The sequence below is a fragment of the Carassius carassius genome, chromosome 33 (assembly GCF_963082965.1).
Source record: "Carassius carassius chromosome 33, fCarCar2.1, whole genome shotgun sequence".
NCBI classification, from domain to species: Eukaryota; Metazoa; Chordata; class Actinopteri; order Cypriniformes; family Cyprinidae; genus Carassius; species Carassius carassius.
In genome coordinates, this window is record NC_081787.1 from 15214696 (window position 1) to 15239144 (window position 24449).

General features: G+C 36.0%; 1 protein-coding gene and 1 pseudogene across 2 annotated transcripts; one reads left to right on the forward strand and one right to left on the reverse strand.

Annotated features, from left to right (window-relative positions):
* Positions 1–3340: 3340 nt before the first annotated feature.
* Positions 3341–20785, forward strand: LOC132113822 (TNFAIP3-interacting protein 1-like). Of its 2 annotated transcripts, XM_059521838.1 has the most exons (18): positions 3341–3498; positions 4487–4669; positions 5096–5227; positions 5331–5419; positions 5973–6035; positions 6614–6808; positions 6905–6999; positions 7276–7387; positions 8097–8189; positions 8296–8361; positions 9273–9404; positions 13383–13511; positions 13927–14052; positions 14538–14663; positions 14798–14877; positions 15018–15207; positions 15963–16047; positions 18692–20785. In XM_059521838.1, the coding sequence occupies exons 2-18, from the start codon at positions 4525–4527 to the stop codon at positions 18751–18753; spliced, it is 1920 nt and encodes a 639-aa protein (XP_059377821.1). In that variant the 5' UTR covers positions 3341–3498; positions 4487–4524; the 3' UTR covers positions 18754–20785. The 2 variants fall into 2 exon arrangements, with proteins under 2 accessions (XP_059377821.1, XP_059377819.1); XM_059521836.1 differs by lacking the exons at positions 3341–3498; positions 4487–4669; positions 5096–5227 and having other exon boundaries at positions 5334–5419; positions 14798–14878; positions 15022–15207.
* Positions 20786–20881: 96 nt separating this feature from the next.
* LOC132113823 (glutathione peroxidase 3-like) lies at positions 20882–23932 on the reverse strand (annotated as a pseudogene).
* Positions 23933–24449: the final 517 nt, after the last annotated feature.

Below are 24449 nucleotides of genomic sequence, written 5' to 3' on the forward strand. Positions count from 1 at the left end.
CAGAACAAAACATCAAATACATGATCATCATAATGACATTTTCGACTGTGTGTGAACAGTTGCACATGCAAAAGCAAAGACAAAACTGAACAATCCAGGGTGTTACGAGATGCTTAATGTCAGAGGTAACAAAAGGTTACTATGCAGAAAAAACTTTAACAGCATAAAACTGTGCATTTGTAAGTGTACTTTCTGCTGATTTCTACAAAAGCTGGTTATTTGTCATTTAAATAAGGTTATTTGTCAGTGCACTTTCCGTTGTGCAAGTAAGCGTGATTACTTTTTTTGGTTTAAAAACTTTGAAAGACAAAAATGCAATTATAGTTTTATGATCTTCATCCTATGTTGAGCTTTATTTATGGGACCATTTCAAGACAAATGCATGTAAATGTATGGTGTATTATAATCCAATAACTTAATGTCAGGCATTAAAATGGCTGATTTATGTAGTTAGTTTAAATAATTTGATGTAATAATCCTTCACTCCTCCTGTTTACGACATACTATGGCATTGTCAACAATCAAAATATGTTATGTTACCATTAAATATATCTGTTGTCTGGTAACACTTAGCTAAACAGTCTCAAGTTCCTGGATGCATACCAGGTCCCACTTTTGAGCTAAAAAAATATCAGGGCCTTTCACTATGTGGGAATTTCCCCTTCTGCTTAAAAACACAGCAAACGCTTCCCCCATTGCCACCAGTTTCCTTAAAAACGCCTCTCGGACACAAGTATAATGTGTAGGTGAGTAATTGTACCATATTTTTTTTTCTTAGTATTATTAATAATTGATGTTTAATTTTTAAAGCTTGGATAAAAATGGGTAATTATATCAGTAAATCAGTAAATTTAGATTTCCATAAAAGCTGTGACAAAAGGGAATTTCTTTTTTGATGATGATGCTGCTTGTAGTAGTACATTTCAAAGGAAATCTTATTAAAACTCACTTATTTATGTATTGTTTACTAAAAGGTGCATTGAAACTGGACTAATCTAGCTTTCTAAACAGTATTTTGCTTTTTTAATTGTCCTTTTTTGTAAAGACTATCATTGAGTGCATTTCATTTTATTGAAAAATGCATATATTTCAATTGGACACTCATTTGGACACTCTTTACTGTACATGCAGGTTTACAAGTGTTAAAGTTGGTTGACTGTTGACCTTCGGTATTTAATTTAAATCATGCTACAAGTGTTTTTATTTTTTTTATTATTTATTTTGATAGGTAACCACTTAAACGTATAATTAAACACACATTTAGATCGCACAATATGTGGCAGAATCTAGTACATGTGTGATGTTAATCATGTGTGATGTTAATCTTTAATACCACAGTGGTAAATTTCCACAAGATGTCACCATTTATTTTCAATGCAGGGTAACATTTACAAACAGGATATTAGGGTAATGATTTTGATTTGGTATTGGCTGCCTTATCAATGATATTTAAAAAACTGTACCATAAAGTTTCCTGTAAGAACATTATTGCTCTATGTATGTTGTAGTGATGGAAACTGGACTCATACTACAGAACTAAAAGCTTATATCTGGCTAGTGTGATCCTTTTGTTCTGAAAGTATCTGTGCTTTGCATGTGCAATGGTTTTTTTTTGCTTTGATTGTTAACAAATGTAATGAACTTCAATGTAAAATGAGTCTGATATGGTCAAATGAATAAATGGAAGTAATATTGCACAGTAGTTTCAAATTACTAGACTATTGTTAGAATTCTTATGGGTAATTAATTTTCCTGAAGTTAACCTCGAGGGTCATAAAATACATCCATCCATTCATCTGTCCATCTGTTTACTTTCATAACTTGTTACTGGCTGCAGGCTATTGTATAAACTGTGGAATATTTTGACAATAAAATTCTTAATATGCCAAGCATGTTTCTAATTGCACCCCTCACCATGAATGTATTTTAAAAGCATTTTCTAATGCCTATTTAAGAACGTACTGTATCATACTGCGGTATAAGCACAGACATATCCACCTTAGTGTAGTGATTATGTTAAGAATGCTGAAAATAATTACAATGTACAAACATTACAGTCATTTGCTTATAATTGTTGAACTTCCAGAATTGGCTAATAATGACAACTCTTCAATTACTCAATTCAACCTCTCATTATCTGTTTCCTTGTGAATTTTTACATTTCTTCATGCACTAGTGAAATTAGCACGGCTCAGATCCAAGAAATATTATAGAATGAGTTGAAGTTTTTATTTTAATTTTTGTTATTTAATTTACAGATTAACTATTGGAGTTTAGAACAGCCGAGACAGCCAATTTAATTTCCTGCAGTTCTGATTAAAGTTTTCAAGATAATTCACACAGTATGAGTAAGTATGACAGATCTCTGAATCACTGTTAGGATGTTTTTTTAATGAATGCATAGCAAACCCTGTATATTGCATATGTGGGTCAAAAATAATGCAACAGAGACACAATGAGATGCATATCCTTTATAAAACTACCTGTTTTGTCAATGAAAATAAATTTTGTGATAAAGTGTATTTTATGTGTCTGTGCTATTGTGTGTGTCTAACTTTAATTGGCTCCAGGTGGATTATAAGGGTAATAAGTGGGCCTGCTGTAAATAAAGAGTAAAGGACGCCTTGCAACTTTTTTAATTAGCCTATTATTAAATATAAATCTGAAACATGTTTAACTAATCATTAAAAGTTAATGTTCAATCAAAACACGACGATCAATCATAAAATGTGAAGATGAGTAATTTTCATAATCAGTCACTGAAATAGTACAGCTACTAAACCAATATATATATAACTAATTTGCGAACGTGTGCGAGCGAACGAACGATACATGATTCTTGAACGAATTGTTCCTTTGAATCGGATCTTTATCACGAATCAGTTGAACTGGTTCACACGTAATAGTTCAGTACAATTCTTTCACGAATTGTACTGAATCGATCCGAGCGGTTCGTAATAAGAATCGATTCGTAATGATCCACGAACCGAGGAGTGTCCGGTCATATATGTTAGCGGACTGAATATGACAGATCTTATGAAATTATCTTATAAAATTGCATTTTATTAAAGCACCTTTGTTTGTATTGTAAAAGCAATTATATTTATGTTCTAAATTACAGTAAACTCCGGCTGCAACACACTGAACTGGAAACAGGAAATACAATAAACACCCTTATTATTATTAAAACTAGAAAAATATTATTGTGATACATGCCAAAATATGTATTTATTTGAACGTTACAAGGGACCACTTGATAGCGCAATTACGTTCTGACGTGAAATAATCGAACGAACCGTTTGAATGAACCGATTCGCGGAAATGAGTCGGACTTCCCATCACTAGAGTGAACGCGGCTCTGTTTACATCTGCGGAATTTCCCAGCTCGCGCCGCGAACCACTTCCGCAAACCTCTGGCCGATGAAAGACGCGTCTCCGTCAAGATACAGAAAGAGCTCCCCTTTTCATTAAAAACAAAAAACTACCGGTAAAATACAGGTATGTATGAACGTTATCGTGCGACCGCTATATTTTGTCCTCGTTTAAGACATTATTGTGCGTATTTAGGCATTGTTTGTGGATTTAGGGAGAGCTAGCATGAAAGCTTTTGTCTGCTAGCATGATAAACACATCACCTGCTGTTAGCCGGATGCTAAGCTAATATCATCACATATTTGTTTTGAAAGTGAGTCATTTATTTAGAACACAAAATACGTTGGCTTTGACCTTGTGTGGGTAGGGGCTTTCGGCTCATTCTTAATAAAAGCTCAAGGTTTCCATATCGTGTCTGTTTGAGCTCGTATTGTTAAGTGAAGTCATTTGAGAGCTGTTGATTAAGAGCTTGGAGGGGATTAGAAATAAACATGATGCTCTAGATAAGGTTTCCTCTGGTCTAAGGTCACCTAACAGCGTAATGTTGACACTACTAGAACTGTTTAAACAGATCTTGTCATGAAAAGGAAAGTGAAAGGGTTTAGCTTTAGATTAACTTGGGTTTACAGTAGCTGTGAATGTATGTGGCTGTGTTTTTTAATACTCAAGAGCTTGTTTTTGAGAAAATGTCTTAGTAGGAAATGAGATATTGTCTGGTGGCGCATGATTATTCATTTGTTTGGCTGCTGGGTTTAGCTGTCACTTAGTGTGAATTTCATTTGTCATGGTTATATGGAAGTGAGGATTTATGCTGGTCTTGGTTGTTTCACAAATTAAACGTTGATGGGAAAATCATAAACCGTTTTAGAATATCTTAATGACTGCTATGACACATTTAGTTATGAATATGATATCAAAGATGTGCATTCAAATCATTATGTCTTGAAATAGCCAAAGAGAAATCCCCAGGATGGCACTATTCAAATGCATCTCTTTGAATTGCAAATCGACAATCTTTATGCACTTTCATGCTGTCATTGTTAATCTGAGAGTTTTGTTTAACCTGTCTGTACAGAACACACAAATGAATGACCTCCTGATTTCTTTGTTTTAGTACAGGGAAGCATGTTTGGTAAGTGACGGGGGTGACCGATGGAGGGAAAAGGCCCATATCGCATCTATGACCCCGGTGGGAGCGATTGCCAGGTGAAAGACGAGGCCAGCAGCCTCAGCTACAGAAAGCTGCTAGAGGAAAACGCCGTTTTGAGGGAGAGAATGAAAGGTCTGAAGAGTTTAGGTGAGGGATTATAAACTGCCACCTATTTGTAATGCCTTTGGGAATCAAGAACCTGATTGATCCAGCCAATTCGGTTAATATACTCCACCTGGGAAGATTTTATAAAAATCACCTTAATATTTTCAATTTCAACATCTGTCAGTGACTAAGTTGAGGTCACATATAGTTAAATGCCTGACATGTTGCTCATTCTGGGCATCTGAGTCATCAACCCCTGTATTAGTTCACTGGTATCCTGTGTTGCTAATTTGGACTTCCAAGGTCTATTGTTGGATCAGAAATGTAGCGATTCTGGATTTTCAGCTTTTAGCAGCTGGCGCAGTGTTGCAGTAACTCCAACATCTCACATGCAATTGTGTCAGAGCAGCTGCTTTTTCTTTATGTGTGCTTATGTCTTGTAACCCATTGTTTTCTCGTGGCTGGTAGGAAACCTGTTAGAGGAGTCTCAGACAGAGGCAGCCAAGCTTCGGAAGAAGGTGGAAGAGCTTGTGAGGGATAACGAAGTGCTGAAGTCGTCCACGACCAGCTTTGCCTCCAGTCTGTGCATGGACACACAAGGTACAGTTATATCAATATTCTGATGGAGTGAGGTTGGGGAAGGGTTTGACACCAGAGAGACCTTTTTTTAAACCAGATCTCTTGTGATTGTGGCTTTCTTTAGGTCATGGAAAACATCATGCTTATCCTACAACAGAAAGACAAGAATCTCGGGATTGTTTAACGGGAAATACTTTACAACCAGAGACAACTGTAAGCACTTCTTCAAAATGAAACCATTGTGACTTTAAGGTCACAAGTCAATGATGAAACGTTACAAAGTAATGTAACTTTCAGTTTTGCGAATTCCTTTCTATTTGATTCCCATGTGAAGTAAAAATAGTAAAATATCCTTTATGAGTTTATCATAACACATTATAACTTGTTGAATTACCACTATACCTTTGATGTTGTGAAAACAGTATGGTATTCACATGTTGTGAAAATCCCACATGGGGAATATAACTTCCAGTTTTGTGAATTGCTGGCTATTTTGGTTTGACATGAACAGTGAAATCTCCTTTATGACTTCATGTGGTATGCGATTACAGCAGTGCACGTGTTATGATATATTCCCTTCATAGCTGTGCTAAACATAAATGTATTGTTTTGCAACATGCTGTATAAATCTAATGCGAATTTAACTTCTAGTTTTAGTTGTCATTTTTTCCTCATTTGTGAATGGTTAAATGTTCTTTATGAGTTGGTATTCTGTGTGTAATGGTCAGAACAAGTGTCGCAACACTGTGAATTCTTATGTTTACAGGAAAGTTCATCTGAGTTTGAGGTGGTGAATATGGAAGAGAAGACGTCCTCAGAAACCCAGACAGTGAGTTTTAGGGATGTTAGGAAATTCTGGGCAGCTGCAGTCACTTAACTGCACGTTTGTGAAATTTGTGTGTATTTTGCTGGATTGTTGCTCCGTTTCGAACATTCCGTATTCTGTCATTTTGTGCCATGCATGTAAGTCATGTGTGCCACATTCCAGTCACTGTAGTCACTCAGCTGTTTTTTTGCTGCCGTTCCTTATCAGGGATTTGTTCATCATAATGAATCAACCTATCTGTATGAGGCTGTTCCTTGGATGACTCGGAGGGAAACTCCAGGATTAGTATGCAGATAGACTGAAAAACTCATGCGTGTGTATCAGTTTATGGAATGCCTCTTTGGTTAGGTTTACAAAAACTTCTGTTCACAAATTTGCAAAACTGGGAATGTTTATATAGAGGTAGTTAAGGGTTTTTTCACTTTCAATTTATGGTTTTGCAGTATACTCTTCCTATGTATCGGGAACAATGAAGTCTAGATATTGAAAGTAAAAGTGCCACTTGATCCCTAGTGATTGGAATTATGTGTTGGGGATGTTTTTGGGAAGAATATTTAGGTAAACTCTGCTTTATAATGCAGGCTGGAGTGATTCACCTGCCTCAGGAGAACATGGAGCTGGCGAGTCAACTCCGGCGACTGGAGAGTTCTTTTAGTGTATTTGCTGAAGAGTCCAATCCCAACCAGCTGCTGGCTCACCTGGGCCGCATGGCTGTGGAATTCCACCACTTATCATCCAAGGTCCAGAAGAACGAACAGAGAACATCTTTACTACAGGTGAGACACCTTTTAAGCCTCTTTATTGACCTTTATTTGTTATGTTAATTAATTAAGGTTTGATTTACTGAGAATTTAATTTGCTCTTATCTCCAGACTCTCTGCGAACAGCTAAGACAAGAAAACAGTGAGCTTAGGAAAAAAATGGAGGAGGACCTCCAGTACCGTAACCGTGATTTGGAACAGCTGAGGTAATTCAATTCACATTTAAACTCATTATCATAAACTCATCTTTTAATTTACTCATGGAACAACTAAAAGCAAAAAAAAGCCCAGTGGGAATCTGTGAGAAGAATCAGTGTGAGTAAACTGTGAAAATATAATAAGGGTTCACAGTATTTCCCGCTGTGCTGGAACTGAGGGGTCTTTCCATCTGATGCTTGTTCTCTCACTGTGACTTATAGAGAATCCTGCAATTCATTTCTTAATTTTCCAATTTTAATTTTGGTTCGGTGTATTCTGCACAGGCAGGAGAACTTGAAACTGAAGGAGCAGGTCAGCGGAGGAGCCCACGCAGCACCTATTGAGCATCCGAGCCCAAAGGAGGAGCCAGTGAAAGAAGAGACAACCAAAACTAAGGTGGAAATGACCATGATACTTTTTTTTTTACTCTTTATCTCAGGTGACATCACCATAGAATTGCTGGTGCAATTCTAAATTTGTGTTGTTGTCTTTTTTCTTTAATTTCCCTTTCAGACCAGTGATTTTGCGGTCTAGTTGCTTTTCTGTTTTGTTTTCAGTGGGAGTTCTTAGAAAAAAAAAAAAAAGAACCAATGTGCAAATTGCTCCCCGGTTTCTAAACTGAGAGGCATTTTATTGAGTCACTTTTGCCACTTAGATTAGTTTTGGGAATACCACCTAGGCTCTGAATACTGCTCTTCCTTGATGGTCTTTCATTTGTGGGCTTTTTGTCACGGTATGACTAAATATTGAAGAACAATCCACATGATCATTGTGTTACAATCTGACTCAACCTAAAAACTGCTGTACTGTAGTATGATTGGGAAAATTCTGGTGTTCTTTGGACAGTCATCAACTAATTGCTGTGATTGATTACATGTTATCAGTTCTCAGTTTAAAGTCTAGCAGGGATATTTCATGACATTTAAATGGGAAGATAATTCATACTGAGTTTCAGTTCTGCTGAAAAGATATAGGATGGATACAGATTTGGTCATTATTTATTGCAATTTTTTTTGACAGAGCAAGGGATTATAGTGTCTCTTGGTTTAAGTTTTGGTATTTGGCTGCAAATGCATAATTTAATTTTTTATTTTTACATTTAAAGTCTGGAAAAGCTTTGGAAAAAACACCATCTAAGACTTGCGATCCGGAGGTGTATGAGAAAAAGATCAAGCTTCTGGAGAAACAGAGGAAAGATGTAAGAACTTTCTGGAGGTCCCCTGGTTTCCATATGCTTGCTTTACTGCTGTCATATTTTCCCGTTTGACTCTGACATTTAAACTCTTGCATTTGACCTTTCTCAGGTACTGGAGGTGAACAAACAGTGGGACATTCAGTGGAATTCAATGAAGACACAGTTTGAGCAGAAGGTACATAACAACATATACCTAGAAATTCTCTATAAATATGTTCCAGTTGGCCTTGTATCCTTTGTGGCTCACCTTTAAAAAAAAAAAAGCAATACATAAAGAAACATGAATCACTCTACTAAGTGACAACTGCTTGATGAGTCCAACTAGCTGCTGTGTGAATGGTGGGAGATCAAGGCATATGAATCATCACATGAAATTCCTGTATAACGAGAAGGGTGTTGACATGTCCTGTTACTGCATTTGGGTGGTGATGGAAATGTTTTTGGGGCAAAGGAATGGAAAGCATATCTGTGTGTGTGTCACAGTGTTGCACACCAGACCACAGGCCCCTCCTGTCACACCTCTGGCAGAATTTCCCTCACCTCGCCCCGTACCCACTGTCTTCCTGTTGTGGCTCGCCTTAGGGGCTGGCCAAGGTTGCAAAGGCGCGTGATCTCACGTCCCAGAGATAGTGATGCCTGTTGCATCTCTGCATCTGCTCGGTCTGATAGAGGAGAGAGAAAAATAGAAATTAAAAGCATACTTGGGCTGTTTTTCTACACGCATCCTCTGTTGTCAGGTGGGGATTGTGTTAAAACTCAGAGCAATGAAAAAAAAATTACAAATCTAAATTTTTTGTTATTCTTATTGCTTTAAATTTTTGTGGTTTACAATTTTTTTTTTAAGCAATCTTTCTACCATAAAATTAATCTATATACTATAAAATAGATTACAACCCCTTATAATACTTCTGATAAAGGCACACTCTTGCATGCAAATTAAAGCAAATTGAAATATAAAACATTTTCGCCCAGTTCAGTGCAGCTCTGTAACTAATGGTCCTTTATGTTGTGTTAGAATGGCCTGTTAACAGAATTACAACTGTCAGATGAGCCTTCATTAATTTATGACTTTTCCCTCCTTTATAGATCACAGACTTACGGCAGCGGCTTGCTGACTCCCAAAAGGCAGTGCTTGAGCTCGAAGCAGAACGTGAACAAAGACAAAGAGATTATGACAAAAAACTCCTACTGGCAAAGTCTAAGATCGACAATGTGCAGGTAAACCCTAGTCTCAGCCGCAGAAGGCACATCCACAGTCAGTCTATACTTACTACTTTTAGGTAGAGAGAAATTCTGATTTCCTCTTTATATATATGTTTATCTGGATTAAACCACAATAACAGACTGATATATATATATATATATATATATATATATATATCAGTCTGTTATTGTGGTTTAATCCAGATAAACTTATCCCTAGATGAAAAAAGAAAAAAGCGTTAAATATATATATATTTTTTTCCTTAAATACCATTAATACGTTTTTAAGAAGTTTCATTTTCTTACTCTTTATGGAAAATTTTACTGTATTTGCACCCCTGTGGAGCTCGATGAAGGCTTCAAATAGTCATTCAGTGCTTTCAGTTTTCTCTTGGGAAACACCAGTCATTCCCATTAGCTGACCATATGACATTCTTAGTATAGAGCAATGGTTTCCTTTTAGTCCTGAGGGGGACAGTCAAGCATGGCACAGATAAACTGCCTTACAGTTGTAATGAGTGGCAGATATTGTAATTATAATACTGTTGATTTTGCCATGAATATAGCCATTGCTGTTGATATGGTGTTCAGTCATAAAGAAATGTGTTAAAGTGTCATAGACTGTGTCATGTGACGAATGGTTTCATTTTCACATCTACTGCCTACTTATCTTTACATCTCAATGCTCTCATGGTTATAGACGGCATTACAGAGGTTTTGTCAGCATGACTTGCCCCCACAGCAGACCACAGATGTACCATAGGAGAGGCACACCAAAACTTTGTGTCCGATGCTAGTATGTCATACATACATGTAGTCATGAAAAAAGCATTTTTATGATATCAAAATTGTAAAAAATAATGTTGACCACAGGTTTTTATATAACATGCAGGTCATAAGAGTTTTATGTGGGCAGACTGTCATGTGTCAGGTGCTTTGACAAATGCTTGCTTGTGATTATGAGTTATTTCTTCCCAGCATATACCATGCTTCACTTATTTGTAGACATTATGTATTCAGAGTCATGTGATAATTTCCATTTTGCAAAATATCCTTATAGAAAGCGAGTTGCAGGTAGGGTTCTAACGATATACCGGTATGACGATATACCGTGATATAAACATGTACGATTATCATACCGTGTACATTTGCTTATCTACGGTATTGAGAGAAAATAACAGACACAGAATCTCACCTGCGCCTAGGCAACAATTTAATCTCTATAATCTCTATCCCATGTCAAAATATGATTTAAAATTGGCACTAGTTCGGGAATACTTTTTCTATAGAAAAGACGAATGCTTATTTGTCCTTGAAGGTGGGCACAGTTTGCAAAAACTGTGGTCGGAAATGGGCTGCAAAACGCATCGAACATGTTTACCTATGATGACCAGAACATCATCATCCCGTGCAGATACAGCTATGTTCCATTTATAATTTAAGGTTAATGCATTATGATTTCTGTGATGCGGAGTGAAGCACAGAATCCAGTCATGGCAATGAATTTACAGTAGCTAGCTACTCTGCAGATGTCACATAAAACGAGCGATTTGATGGATTGATGAATAAATAAAAAACAAAGCTTTAAAATAATGACAAAAGCAATGCTATATAAATATATAGGCTAATCTGTTTGTTTTGCATGTCTCTCTGTGAATGAACGGCGTTGTCATGTACTACATACTCAAGTATGCGCCAGCGAGACTTAAAGTGGCAGGTTTAACAGTGGCCGCTGTCTCACTATCTGAGGACGTGAACACAAACAATGAGAGCCTCACTGAGAGAACAATTAATCATTTCATCATTTTATTTGAGAAAACCACTGTCAAAAACAAATACATTGACACTCAAAGCTCTTCAATACAACCCGTCCAAATAAAAGTCTGCTTTTTAACTCGACGAAATTGACAGAAATTATGATTGAACTATAATGTAGCCTACTTCTAAAATAATAATAATAATTGACATAAACATTAGGGAATGTAATTTTTTCCCTCATTTTTATTTAGTAAATCTCTGTGGTGCAGCCCTTTGCGAAAACATAAAAGAATAAAGGTTTTAAAACATCAATTAAATTGTTAAATTTGTATGCATTTTCATTACCACCATTTTTGATAGTATATTTGTATTAAATCATAAGTACAGAATCCAGAAAAATTAAGTCAAACCGGAATTTATGAATTTGTATGAATTATTAATGATAAATATAAGTTATTAAACTAATAAATAATCAATGGTAAAATGTTCTTGTTTTTGATTAATGAAATTTGAATAAACATGCTTTCAAACATTCGTTCAACCCCCACCCCCCCCAACAAACTGTTTTGATTGTTTAATACCGTATACAGTGAAACCGTGGTATTTTCCGAGACGATTATCATACCATGAAAATCTCATACCGTTACAACCCTAGTTGCAGGTAAACCTCAAAGACATCCCTGAGCGCCCAAATGTAGTGCAGTCATTTTACCTAAAGAGTGTGTTGATAGACTTTTTCCTAATTGCAATACAGGAGATGAACTTGCACTTTTTTACCTAATTAATCAAAACATCATTTGTAGGCCTGTCGCGATAGTCGATAAATCAATTAATCGCACGATAAAAAAAAATGAGCTTGATAATTTTTTCGCCCGCGATAATTTCTTTTTTACATTTTTTTTTTTTTGCAAAAATGTAACATGTCATGATGTGGGGTTAGTCTGGAGCGCAGCCTGTGGACAGCCGGCGGCAGACACACCCTTTCCGATGGCACAGATGTCCCGGGAATAAAGAGATAACGTCTCGCTAGAGTGACCAGCTTTGGGAGAAGCGCCATTCATTTGCTTGAGGACGTTTGCGTCTCAAGTGATATTGCATTGTACTTGAACTACTGCTTTATTTTAATATCACGTAGCATATTTTGCAAGTAACTTCGTTGCCCTTTCTCTCGAAATGGGCCTACTTTTTGCTCGCTTCATTTGGCTTGCTCAGCTAAATATGTCTGTTGCCGTGTAGTTGCGTGTGCCAACGCGCCCAGTGAGTTCACACACACACACACACATGCGTCGTTTTCTCCTTCTTTCCAAAGCGCTTGGGCAGTTGCGCTCCTGAGGCGTCTGTCGTTGCTAAGCATCCATCAGCTGCGATCTCCGTTACAACAAGGACATTTCAGTAATGGATTTCCACCACCGAAAAACCCTTGCTGTAACTCTGCTACAAGATTAATTTTCGAAGAAAAAAAAGTAAAAAACTCTGCAGTGTTTGGGTGCACTCCATTTTTCAAAAACAGCGGGGAATTTGACCCTGAAGGAAGCTGATTAAGTTGGTTCTTGTCACATGAGCTGGTGCGCTTGCATCATTCTGAAAAGCTGAGATGTTTTTAACTCTATGCGGTGCGGACGCGCCTGGAAAAAACGAGCACGTTGCAAGCGCATAGCTTCCATTATGATCTATTATGATTCTATTATGATCTTCCATTTGAAATTACGAACTTGAGCACAAAAAAAGATGTGATGTGAACGGCCCCTTCATCAAGCTCCTTCATCTGTCAAAATGTTTACTTTCGGTTAAAGGTTAAACGGTCAATATGAGCATCCCTTCCTGGCATATAAACATAATATAACATACAAAATTTATTAATTTTAAGCCACACAAAGTCAACATGTTGGTATTTCTTACTCTGAATCTGCCATTATCATTATATTAGTTGAAACTGGTCTTAGAATGACAATGTTATCGTTTATCGTGATAATTTATTGGACAATTTATTGTCCAGCAAAATTTGTTATCGTGACAGCCCTAATCATTTGATGAAGGTATCCAATTAATAACTGGTTGCAGCCCTATTGGAAATGTGACATTTATAGTAAGATCCTTTTAAAGACAGTCCCTCACTTCACTAGTGCCAGACAATAAATTACCCTAAAAATATCTTGTATAATGTCTAGATGTATGACCAAGTGTGACTGTGTTTGCTCTCGTGGCTAACCAGTGTATTTCTATATGTTGTCTTAGGGCGAGAAGGAGTGCCTCACCTCAGAAACATGTGAGTTGAAACAAAAGGTGCGTTACCTGCAGGACCAGTTACTACCGCTTACTAAACAAAGAGAATACCAGGAGAAAGAGATCCAGCGGCTTAATAGGGTCAGTACAGCTCCCACAGCATTTCATTGTCATTTAGTTAATCCAAAGCCCTGTGGCATTTGTAAAATAAATGCATTTTGTTATTTATTTAGTGCATTACCTTTCAAATGTTTGGGGTTGATAAGATTATTATTTATTTATTTTTTTAAGTCTCATGCTCACCAAGGCTGGATTTTTTAAACTGTTTTCTATTTGAATATATATGCTAAAATGTAATATATTCCTGTGGTGGCAAAGCTGATTTTTCAGCATCCATTGCTCCAGTCTTCAATGTCTCATGACCCTTCAGAAATCACTCTGATGTGCTTGATTTGGTGCTAAAGAAACATTTCTTATTAATTTTGTGCTGATTAAATTTTGCTTAATAAACTTTTAAATTCAAATATCAGTTCTGATTGTGTTGTCTCTTTTACAGGCATTAGAGGAAGCTTTGAACCTCCACTCACCCTCTTCCACCCAGCCGGGCATGAACCTGGGAGAGGGTGTGGCCAACCTGAGACAGCAGGAGCTGCACACACAGATAGCTGTATTGAAGGAGCAGGTACAAACACTTGAAGACTCTGATGCATCTTATTGTCAAATGTTAGTGGAACAAGTGGGGACCACTCTAAATGTTATAATTTATTATTGACTGCTGTAAAATTAATATATTTGTGTGTCTCAAGTGTGTAAATACTGTGGGGTCACAGCATACACTAACATTGCACAGTGCCCTGCTGTGGTCAGATGAACTCGAAAAACAGTGAATGAGCTGCTCGGGACGCCTGAGTTATCTCATTGCGTCAACTTTTTTCAGAGGTTCTCTAGGAGTTGAGGTTTCACTCATTGAAACTTCAGACATTTTACCTCACTTATCAAATGCTTTGTAAGAAATGATTGTGTCAAGGTTCCACAGTGAGTCATACAGTTTGCTTGAGGTTTGATAACTTCCTTCATCCTTACAGTCTGCTGAAATGCACCAATGGCTGCAGAGATCTTGTAGATTTGCATCCTCATCACATGCTTTTTTTTCTTTTTCTTTTTTAGGTGAAAATCTTTGAAGAGGATTTCCGGAAGGAGAGGAGCGATAGAGAGAGGATGAATGAAGAGAAAGAAGACCTAAGGCGGCAGGTGGAAAGACTGCAGGGTCAACTGACCAATCTGACAAATCAGGTCAGTAACTACCATGGCCCCTTAGACTGTCAGCTCTAACCAATGAAATGACTCCAGAAAAATGCCCAGTTGGTTAATAATGAGACATGAAAGAATCTTTTGCGAGTTCTGATTTCAGTATCTCTGTTTCTCAGCTTCATCAAGCACAGAATGAGTGTCAGAGAGAGCGTGCAGAGAGGTGTAAACTAGAGAGACTTCAGATGCAACACAAGCAGGTAAATGTGCCACATTGGCACCACCTTGTGGTAGAAGCTCTAGTACTGTTATAATAGCAATATCACGGTCTACAAATGTGGTAGAATTCCTAAATGGAAGACAATAGGAACTTATTTAGATTTTGTTTTTCAATGTTTTGGAGGGGCAACAGGAAAGGAGGACATCCGATCCCACTTCTGGCTCGGCCAATGGCCCGATGAGCCCTCCATACTGTGGCCCGTTTGTACAGGTGGGCCATCAAGGTCTAGAGGGGTGGCCCATACACTTCCCACCCAGGATGCCTAACATCAGTACAGCACCTGGCAGGGATTTCCAGCCTGTCAACCCTGTAAGTATGTGATAGCAACAGCAGTACAATTTCAGGGTTTTTGATACCACAACAGAAGCACCCTGATTTTAATATTATTATAAAACTTGAACAAATGAAAAATTAAAACAGCCTTGAAGTATTTCTCAAATAAGCATTGCTTTAAGTTTTTCAATTATTCAAGTAAACACTCGGTCCTAAAGAACAAATAAATTGAGCTTTTATTATCTTAACATTAATCAAGTCTATTAGACTGTATTTACAAGGCACAATTAAGTACACTTATTTTTAATTACGTTTAATTAGTATTTTTTTATTTTTGCCCAAGAAGTTCATTTTGGTATTTGTTTAAATCCACTTGACACCAAAGTAATGTGTTCACCTCACATCTAGTAATAATCTGTTCCAGGATGTAAAGGACGCAAAAATAAGCAAAAAAACAGGAATTTCTCACAGTCGAAACAAACCCAGTCACAGTAGGTTACAGTCAGTGAAAAAAACTTACTGTAACTGGGTTAATTTCGACTGTGAGAAATTCCTGTTTTTTTTGCTGATTTTTGCGTCCTTTACATCCTGGAACAGACACAACAGTGTCATTCCAGCATTTTTCAAGTGGTTAACCACATGGGGTATGAAAAAGTCACGTGTGACTATTATGATTTGTACAAACAAGAGGTACAGTGTGCAGAAGTGGACAGAGATCGAAACTATTGTTCTCTACATAAATTTGTAATGATAATGATTTCTTTTTTTCGCGGGTGTTTGTGTGTGTTCAGGGTTTTCCCTGGCAGTCATCCTTCCCACAGCCACGTGGTTCCAGAGGACAAGCAGACACAGCGAGACCCCCTCCAGAAACTGCAGGTATTTAATCGATTCATCCTGCGTGTCCTTTCTGCGCAGGGATTAAAGTTCTCTGTCACTACGATGGATTTCCATTAATTGGGAAAAAATGAGGGGAAAAGAAACATGTAGCACATTATTGTTTTTGTTCTGCCAGCACACCAAAAATTATCCCCGCCACGGCTGCATCTTCTCACTGACAACATAGTGATGCCGCTCCCAACATTCACAGTCAGGTTATTAGCAGAGAACAAGAAGCAGAACTTGAATTTCGGCACGGGATTGCAGCTATTAATAACAATTTTACTCATTCCCGCAGGTTCCGTGCTTATAACGCGATGTCAGATGAAGGAATGTATCATTTGCACGTGCTTTTGAGTCTTTGAGAACTCACTCGCGCGCTCTTTTTCTGTGCGCCCACAGAAAGCGATAAGGAGTGACAGCTTTTAATAGTTATTAAGGGAGTTTGCAAATGTGATATTGATTTAATACGACAGTTCAGTAAACAAGTACTGCCTGATTTTGCTCTATTTCTTCAACGAAAATAGTTCCAAATATTGTAACCGCTCAGCATGCGCACTTTTGTGTTATTGTGTCATCTTACAAATACATTTCTTTTAATACTAATTTCAAATGATTGGTATCTTATTTGTCTTATTCTACTTCTTATAATATTGTTTTAAATAGAAGTGTTAAAAAGCTTATAAACATACTTTTTTGAATTTGACAGATGAAAATGATGCCATTACAAAGGCAAAATGAAAATTCCCCTGTAAGACACTTTGAGTCAAATGTTACTTCGTATTAGGAAGGATAATTTTTTATCAGAATTTTTGTTCAATGATCTCCTATTTTTTTATTTTATTTGGAGGACAAGTGCTCCTAAAAAGAAAAAGTAAACATAGAGCCATGTGTAACAGTATATTAGATCTGTGCATGAGGTCTTAAAGAGACAGCAGTCTAAATAAACCTCCTGCTGTCTTTCATTATACAGTGAAGACTAGCCAGTGTTATTTTACAGTTGAATAGATTATAGTTAGACCGAACTGAAAAAAAATCAAATACCGTTAATTTAATTTGTCTTGTTATTTTTTTTTGTTTGTGCTATTGATTGTCATTAATTTATTTGTTCTTATTTTCTTATCTACTATTTACTTGTCTTTTTAAGTTCAAATAAATTCAGTTCTGAGTACATGTGATTCTTAGGTGGGAAGAGTGCGTGGTCCATGGGAAATAGTCCTGTCACTCACCACAGCTGGAAAAAATTCTAGGAAACACTGCATACATTTAATAAAATTAGAAAAATGCCATTACAAAGTTAAAAAGAAAATACCACTGTAAATCACTTTGAATCAAATGTCACCTCTTATTAGGAAGGCTCATTTTTTATCAGAATTTTTGATTATTGATCAGAAGGTGCTCTTAAATGTTTTTAATTAGGAGGACATGTGTCTGTGGAATACGGTTTGAGGAAAATGTTCATTCAAAATATTTTTTTTGCTGTTACCCCTGTCTGTGTCACCGGGATTCATTTAGTTTTGCCACGTAATTTCAGTCTGACCCAGTGATATTTCAAGCATTCTGTCTGAATCAGTCAGCTTCCACTGGAGGAAGTTCAAATGATGACGACAGTGAGAACCATGACAGAAGAAACATGAAATGGCAATAGTTTTAAATTTCACAATGATTGTACAAGGCCTATGAAGTTTAGTTTCAGTTTGGGTTTGTCCGGTTATCTGTATCATCTACAGGCATAAAAATTTACGCAATTTGCTTTCCATTGTGCATGATTTATGAATGTGAATTATTCTAAATATGAAAACGTTTATCAAAGCATAAAGATCATTTTCCTAAAGTTTCCTAAAGCTACTTTCTATAGTGTTTTACATACACACCACCAATATTTTGTTAGTGGTATTAGGGCACAATTAATCAAATTTCTAATCAAGATTACAGTTATGCCACAATTATGTAATCGTTCAGTCAACGTGTTATTCTTGGTGCTTAAGATGCATTTCTTTCTTTCTACGTGTTATCATTAGGGATTTTCCACTGTTTTAGTATAACATTATAATACCATTTATATATATATATTTTTTTATATAATTTAAAGAAAAAAACAATCCGAGTGTTTTCAGTTTGTTTATTTTCATATAAATATACAACATGGTGTCTCAACTCAACTTTTAAACTTTTGTCAAATCCAGATGGTTAAACTCAAATCAAGCCCTGCAGTGTGATCCATGTCATGTTGTCTTTTAACAATATCATGACTGAGACCAAAATTTAATTTGGTGGTGTTTTGGTGACAGATAATTAATAATTCAGTAATAGTAAATGTTCCTTTATTTCAGTGAAATAAAAATTTCTGTACACTATACATTTTTAAATGTAATTTATTCCTGCAAAGATAAATTTTCTGCATCCATTACTCCGGTCTTCAGTGTCTCACAATCCTACAGAAATCTATCTCTTATGCTGTTTTGGTGCTCATTAGGAAAGTTACATGAAATAGAAATTATTTGTGACAATTTAAAAAAAAAAAAACATTTATTTACATTTCTGACACCGTTCCGAACACCCCTCAATATTTTAATTACTTACAAAAAATGTAAATAACGTTTTATAAATGAGGATTCTTAACTTGTTTATTTTTTGTTGGCAGAAATGGGAGCAACTGGATTTGGGAAAAGGGAGCGTCAGAACATAGACCCCGGAAAGCACTAACCACATATTCTCTCTCCTGGAATGGCTCCCAGCTAGTAGCATGATGCAGTTTATTTTCATTCGGCATGGTGTGAACTATTGTTTTTTTTTTCTTTTTTTTTTCCTACTGTGTGTATATATATATATAAATATATATATAAATATCTACCACTGATGAAAACGTTGTTTATATACTTAAGTTTTATAATCCTGTTTGTGAAACACTGTTCACTGCAAATTAAGAATATTTCCATTTATTATTTGACCTTTTTATGATTGTTGAAGTTTAAATTATCTGCTTTATATAATTCTATGCAGGAATGGAAGTCAGTTATTTAATGGATAATAATATGATTGAACGTTATTCTTATAACAGTCTACCTATACAGTGAGATCTCCACCACTTAAACAATAGCCACCTGAAAACATCATATTTAGTGATTCCCTGACACGTGTTGGTATTGCTTGAGACTGACTGAGAAAATATGCCCCACCCTTTATTGAAACCATATACAACACCTGTTAACCTTTCCATCTATTAGATTATGTTCTGGGAACACGTTAATAAGCGCTTCACATGGCTTGTTCATCTTTCAGATATATGATTGTAATTGAAGGGATAATCGATCATGGAAGGCTTTCATCTGGACGACAGAAATATCACAGTAGTTTTGCTTAATATATTTTATTCAGTGTTTAAAAACATTATTCCCGATGTGCAAATGAAAGTGATAAGTTATTTATATCTATTGTTTTGACAGCTGAGGTTTCTTGTCTTAAGTGATGTTGTCTTTAGTGTATTGTTTTGTGTCTGCCTTTACATATTGTAGCTACTGAAAGACTGTAGGATGTGAGTTTGTGTGTTTGTGCATATGCATAATCAGAGGAAGTGGGCCAGAATAAATAAGTTAATGTATCACATTAGTGCAGCCCACTTTCATTGGTCTCATTTTTGATATGGGCTGAACATGAGGAGCAAGTTACCAAATGTCTGATTACAATGGGTCCAGTGTTGCATTTAAAACATTGTCATATGTTTGGAACAGGGTAAGAATCATATCCTTTCTGCTTTTAAGGTCATCTGTCATCATGAAGGCTGTTTTTCTCCACATGTGCAATGTCTCCAACCTTACTGACCAATGCTTTGAACTGAATGCAAAAAGGTTTGTATGCTCACAAAATATTCCCAAAGGAGAGCAACTTTTAAATGGTGTGATACATGTCATGTAAATGTAAAAAAATTAAAAAGGCAGGCATTTATTTGATAAATATTTAGTTGTATTTAACCAACAGAACGAGTTAAGATCAGTGTTTTCAAGCTGAAATGATTTTGAGCTGGATTGCACTCTGAGATGTGTGCTTTATTAACTCGTTTCCATCATTTACTGGTTGGCAGTTTTGTGCTTTTTGGAATGACTCTTTTTCTCCAGTGGGTGAAAGCAGACCTCATGTGAAACTTTTGTAACTGATTAGTATAATAAATATATTCCAACTGTCTAAACCTCCAAATGTTATTGTGTGAGAGTTAAACTGCAAGTTGCATCACCATATCTGGCATTCCCTGACATGCAATAACCAGAAGAAAGCGTTTTGTTTCTTGCATTTCAGTCTTTATTTACTGAACATCCACAGAAGGGCAGTAAGTTCAAAGGGTTGTTTAGGAAATTAGACATAACCGAAAAGGGACAGCAAAGCAGCCTGAATGCACTAAGAGCTGCCGCTGACCCTCGGCCTCAGGTCAGGCACCACAGAGTGTCTGTTTTCAAGCCTTCCCATCATCAACATGCCAGTCTCCAAACCGACCCCTTGACAGCCTCCTGAAGGCGTTTACTTAAATTTCATACTGTTCAAATTCTTATAACAATAATCAAATTCACAAAGGTTTGTTTTTTTGTAACTTCGCCATGTTATTTTGCTGTTACGGTGTTTCTGCGAGTCTGAAAAAGTCTTACTTCACCCATTCCAATTCCTTAAAAGGTCTTAATTCACAGTAGAACATCTTAAATTCATAATGTAATGGGATTAAATGTTGCATGCACATGCAAAAAAAAAATCTTCATAAAACCTGCAGAAACCCTGTGTTAACGAGTTTAACACAGTTAATGCTGGAGTGAGAGATGAATGTACAATTAAATCCACTATTTTAAAGTTATTTAGCCTTTTGAACAAGCTGACGGAAGTATTTCAAGATGTCTTCCCTAACTTCAGATACGCTCACTCTGGGAAACCACCTCATTATAGGTCTGCCGTCTGGACCCACCAGAAACTTCTCGAAGTTCCACTTGACGTCGTTGACTCGGAGAGGTTCCCAAAACAATCTGTTGGTGGGGTTACCGAAACTGTCTCCCACAGGTGGGCAAGCATTCTGAAAGAGAAAGAGCCTTCACTCTTAAAAATAAAGCTTCTTTAGATTTAAGATATAGAGAAAAGTAGTCCCCAAAAGTATAGTTTTATTGCAAAATATTTAAATAAGTGGCATTTATTTGAAAGAAAAAATGAATTTTCACTCATAAATTGCTAGTAAATTTCACAATTTATTAGAAAGGAACATGAAATTGAAGTAGAAATAATTATTTAATTTTGTTTTTTGTAAAATGGACTCATTTTTTTTTTACAGCTTCAAAAAGTGATCATAAGTGCACTAAACCTAAGATAAGACAATAGATATACTGATTTTTTCATGTTTGTAGATGACACTATATTTTCTATTGTATTGATTGATTTCTATGATATCAATTTGTTCAAAAGGAATGACATGCAGATATCTTAAGTGTAATTTAAGTGTTCTAATGCTTTTTGTGGCCTCTATATATTCCGAAATGGGTAAACAGCGTTTTCATTTTAACTGACAAATTGTTTCTTGAAAGTTTGGTCGTAAAAGGTTTTTTCTTGCAGAAGGTGTTGCAAGCAATCTCAGAATGACCAACCTTTAAAATTGTGAAAAGGGCGTGTTCATTGACTCCATTCACATCTACCTTCTCAAATAACTGGAAATTTGGAACAAATCCATTGCCTGGACGGACATACCTGTGAAGACAAAGAGAAATTTGTCTCATCGGTTTATCTTTAAGGGAAAAAAAATTGAGACTTTAGAGGGTCATGGCCAGATAAGTGGCTTTAGATATCACTCCAGAAAAGAGCCTTTAGGTTCAAGATATATGATACGTGCAATGATTTAAAGGGGATGATGGATGAAAAAGACAAGATAATTGCACACTTTGTCTGATGCTCAGGTTGTGGCTCATGAGTGATGGCCAGTAACCTCAAGGTTAAAATGCTCTTGAGAAACCTTAAAAGACTGTGTCTTCTGATTAAACATGAACTCACTTTAATGCAGAAAGAATTTCAATATTTTTTCCAGGCTCTTGCATGCCAAATTGGTTGCAGGGAAACCCGAGGATAGTGAATCCAACATCTCGGAGCTCCTCTTGTAGTGCATTCAATTCTAAATAACATATAAATACAATTATCATGAACAGGTTTCATATTTACTCTTCAATCTTTGCTGTCACGAGGTGTAAAATATATATTTGCACATATTAATCAAACATAAGTAATGTATGTATATACTAATATTTATATATTTATATTATATGCATTTTTAGATTTATAATTGTGTTAAGTGAAATAATTAGCATACTTACCCACATACTGGAAGGTGAGTCCTCAGTAGGTGGCCACATTGACGATGAGGACATGCTTCCCAGCATAATTGGAGAATGGGATGTAGTGGGTCCCATTTATGGTTTTCAAACAATAGTTGTGTATGGTGTCGCCTACACCTGGGTTACAGACCTGAGACAGGCAAATCTAATATAATCCTGGACCACAATTACAAAGTATAGAAACATGAACATGAAAAATATACCATGCAAAAATTTGGGTCCGTAAGATACTTCATACTCTTATTCAGTAAGGGCACCTTAAATTGAAAGACATTTATAATGTTGCAAAATACTTTTATTTCAAATAAATCCTGCTTTTTTTTACCTTTCTATTCCTCAAAGAATCCTGAAAGAATCTATCACAGTTTTCACAAAAATATTAAGGAGTACAATTGTTTTCAACATTGATAATAATAATAAGAAATGTTACTTGAACAAAAAAACATCACCATGATTTCTTATCATGTAACAATTCAGCTTTGCGGTCACATGAATGAATAATTAAATATAACACATTAAGACAGAAAACTGTAATTTTAAATTGCAATATTTTTAGAATATTGCAATTATTTTTCATGAAATAAATGCAGCCTTGGCTTCTTTCAAAAACAAAAACAAAAACAATTCTACTAACCTCAAACTTTTGGACGGTCGTGAACATGAAACAAAATGATTATTTAAACATTGCAGTGACCTTTGTATTCTCACTCAGAATTGTGAAATCCCAGGGACACCCTTTGTCACTGAGCAAGCTAATTTTCAAGAAAATGGGATGTAAATAATATATTAATAATAAAAATAAAGAAAACGGATAAAACTGTAATATCATATAATAGCTCTATTTCTCAGAATAGAAAAGTTTTAGGGTTATATCACCTTGAAGCTGTGTTAGTGGATTTACAATACTTTGACCAAGCAAAGTAAATATTTGCCTCTACTTGACTTTTGCTGTTTGGTATTTGAAGTGCTAAAAAAAATAGGTTACAAAACAATCTGCTATTTTGCTGTATATATATCATTGGACATAAGAACTGAACACAATTCTTGTATTATTTATTTTTTTTACCCCATTTATTAAATTATTTCCAGCCTCAGTTACTGTGGAAACCCACTGCACCTGCTACTGCATGGTGAAAACAGGGCGTACAATCAGATCACTCGGATTTATGGGCTTTAACCTAAACGTCCTTACAGCATTGTGTTATTTATGTAATATGATTCAGAACAGAGATTATACAAGATCATTTGATGTTTCATGTACCTTACTCTCATGTTCTCTATTGCTGGTTTAAAGTTTTATCTAACTGAACAATCCAGTGTTACCAAAATAGCATATTTTAAAGACTGCATAATAAGTATATGTCTTAACATCTTACCTGGGTATTGGATAGTCCACCAACTTTGTGTAGAAGACCCACCAAGACCAGAGCAGAGATCCAGGGATTCTTCTGGTTCCCCATGAGGGTGACGTGTGGCCCGTGCAGGGTGTCTGTGTGCAGTTTGAATGAAGCGTGGCTGAGCTGGAGATGAAAAACACTGGAGGAGAGTGACGCAGACAAGCCAATAATATTCAGCCTCATCCCACATACTGAATACATCCTGTTTTTTTACAGTTCTAACCTAGGATTTTGTCTAATCTAGTTTGAAATTAATGTATTTGTCATTTGATTAAAATAACTACTATAATGAGGCTTAAAAAAACCCACTAATCTGTTATTTGCTTGATAGTGGTGAAGCAGTTGACAGTTATTTTTGTCACCAGTCTTTCAACTGCTCCTCTGCAACACTGATATCACAAAAAGTCCTGTTACATGCAGGCAAACAATTTGAGTAACTTCAGGTTTGCATTCACTGTGAAAAAAAAACATTTTGAAGTTGTAAATAAAGCTTATAGGAGTATGTTTTACAAGAAAATGCTATTTCGGTCTTTCTACTCAACACTGTACAGACAGATCTTGGATTTTGAAGTGGATGTCCTTCAAAATCCAAGAGGGGGGTGGAGAAAAATGCAAGCAATTGTACATACAAACATATCTTGATTGTGTAAGAATA

Bases quoted from the DNA above. Each gene is read 5' to 3' on its own strand.
- LOC132113822 (XM_059521838.1), top strand. From the start codon at position 4,525: ATGGAGGGAAAAGGCCCATATCGCATCTATGACCCCGGTGGGAGCGAT. The intron at 6,809-6,904 runs GTGAGACACCTT...TCTTATCTCCAG, and splicing joins AGAGAACATCTTTACTACAG to ACTCTCTGCGAACAGCTAAG. The intron at 16,048-18,691 runs GTATTTAATCGA...TTTTGTTGGCAG, and splicing joins ACCCCCTCCAGAAACTGCAG to AAATGGGAGCAACTGGATTT.